The sequence below is a fragment of the Penaeus vannamei genome, chromosome 12 (assembly GCF_042767895.1).
Source record: "Penaeus vannamei isolate JL-2024 chromosome 12, ASM4276789v1, whole genome shotgun sequence".
Classification (NCBI taxonomy): Eukaryota; Metazoa; Arthropoda; class Malacostraca; order Decapoda; family Penaeidae; genus Penaeus; species Penaeus vannamei.
In genome coordinates, this window is record NC_091560.1 from 45,674,408 (window position 1) to 45,676,907 (window position 2,500).

General features: G+C 33.9%; 1 protein-coding gene across 1 annotated transcript in view; it reads right to left on the minus strand.

The window, feature by feature from the left end:
* Nucleotides 1-2,500, minus strand: part of LOC113806750 (lipase 3) — a 14,320-nt gene that overhangs the window by 1,462 nt on the left and 10,358 nt on the right. The window contains exons 6-8 of the mRNA XM_070128363.1: nt 2,483-2,500; nt 1,529-1,671; nt 1-906 (exon numbers count right to left, since the gene is read on the minus strand). The exon at nt 1-906 is cut by the window's left edge and continues 1,462 nt beyond it; the exon at nt 2,483-2,500 is cut by the window's right edge and continues 67 nt beyond it. Of these exons, the coding sequence (XP_069984464.1) occupies nt 748-906; nt 1,529-1,671; nt 2,483-2,500 (320 nt within the window). The 3' untranslated portion in view covers nt 1-747. The remainder of the gene's footprint in view (nt 907-1,528; nt 1,672-2,482) is intronic.

Genomic DNA, 2,500 nt, shown 5'->3' on the forward strand with positions numbered 1-2,500 from the left:
GCAATTTGCACTTTCAGCAAAGCGAAAACGGTTGACAGGGAAATTTGATGGCGGAATAGCGAAGATATTCGACTGTCTTATCAACATTAAGTCTACTCAAGAGTACAGCATGTCAACTATTAACATCATTATTCATCAATTCATCCAGTTCACTTCCCCACAATCATTTCGTGTTACTATTCTCATAAATATCATTATTCATGTTTGAATTACTTTTAACGCCATTGCTGTAGCGGCCCCGGCACTGAAACATCCGCATGCACGATGACTGACAGTGGAAATGATGATAATAATCAGAATCAGTATCATGAAAATCATAGCAATAGTAGTGGTTTTGATAATACTGTAATCATTTTAGTAAGATAATAAAGATGATCACGATAATAATAATGGTAATGGTAACTAATAATGATAATAACAACAATAATAATAATGACAATAATGATGGTAATATAAAGTCAATAGCAATAACGATGGTAATAACTGATCTTGATAATGATAATCTTTCAACTAATAATAACAGTAATGGTAATACTAACGATGATGATAAATGAGTAATTATAGTAACAATAAAAACTGTACCAACACTGTTCTGGTTCAAAGATTATCACCAATTTTCAATTATAATCCCCCCAACAAAATCCGAAAATCACAGACGCCAAATACAAAAATTACATCGACAAGACACATCTTTTAAAAACAAATTGTCTATAATCTCAACAAATTAACTTTTTATTATCAATAACATCAAGTTCTCACTTCGTTGTTCAAGATATCGAAAAGCTTATCATAGACGAGAGAACGAGCGTCAGTGGCCCAAAGGAAATCCAGGTGGCTAAAGACAGGATTCAACACCTTATAACTGGCTTGGAGTTGCGGCAGTAGTTTCTCGAGTCGGTTGATGTCCTGTGGGAAAGGGAATTTGAATCGATTTTGACAATTATTTCCGATGTTCTTTTTTCCTTATTTAATTCATAAGCGTTTATTCTTAGGATGATATGGTTATTGGGATTAAACAAATAAAACAATTGTGCATTTCCGTTCTGATGCCACTTAAGTCATCTTGATCACCATTTGATCTCAGATTTGGATGAGATATTTCAAAGCCCTCGAAAATAGCAATAAAGTCAAGGTACATATGTATTGCAGATTGGTTTAAATTACTGCCAAAAGTATATGCTCAAGAAAGCGGAACCTCAGAGTGAATTCTCCTAACCCTCAAAAACCCGTCCCTCCAAAAGAAAATGCCATATATATATATATATATATATATATATATATATATATATATATATATATACGATAACAAATATTAATAATATACATATGTAATGGCAACATGAGAACAAATATTATATATATCACCTCCACCACCATCCTTGTCACTTCTGCATCACAAAAAGAAAATAAAAGATATATAAATTAAAACCACTGACAAAAAAAAATAATAACTAATAAAAAAATAAAAAGGCACCCATTTTCCGTCCATTTTCTCTCTGCATCACAGAAAACGGGAAGCGAGTCTTACCTCTTTGCCGGTCAGCCAGTCGTTGGCGCCCCAAAAGAGCGTGACTGGAAGGTCGATTTTTGAAACGTCGTACTCGGGTGGTTGTTCTGTCCCGTACTTCAGCATATTGCCTTTCTTACCCCAGTCGTACTTCTGGAAACGACCTGGAAAACATTCAGATATAGTTTATTCCAGGGTAGTGCAATGTCAGTGATCATCCATAGCCTTATTGGTATTAATAAATAATTGCCCAACGACGCTTGTCCCTTGGTAGTAATACAGGGGTATCTTAAAGCGTATCCGCACTTATACCCATTTTTTTTTTTTTTTTTTTTTTTTAAGGACATGAAAATTATATCTTTGTAACGGACAATGCTATAGCTGCGTAAGAAAAAGTCCTACAAACATCAAGATTTTGGCATAAGAATATTGTGTTGGGAACTTATCTGCAACGCTATTTCTTACAACATAAGGAGTAAAGTGTCAATAATTTCACCTTACAATTCTTTCATGTAATTTTCAATAGAAGTATTCATATTCGTCTTAATCTAAAGAGATCAAATATGTCTCATTTTTCGAATATAAAAAACGAGAAAAAAGTCCTTGTCAATGGTTTTGTCACTTACGAAATATATACTTCTTGGTAGTCTAGTCTTGTTCTCTGAATAAATGGTGTAGAGGTGGTTATACATAAACATTTATGATATTTCTAATCAGAATTAGATTCCCTGTTGGGTAAGAGTTCAAAGTGGAATGGTCTGTTTAAAGGTCGGGTGTGATTGCAATGGTCACTGATTCAGGGCAGATAAGTATCAAAAATAGCTTTGTGCTTGTATGCTGACGTAATGTACACGCACGCGCGCGCGCGCACACACACACTTCTATATGTATATACGTGTGTGTATGAGTTTGCGAAAAAGTAGTAAAAAATTATAATGAAAAGAAATCTCTATACCTTAACTGATTATAACTTACCCGAGTTAAATCCTTGTA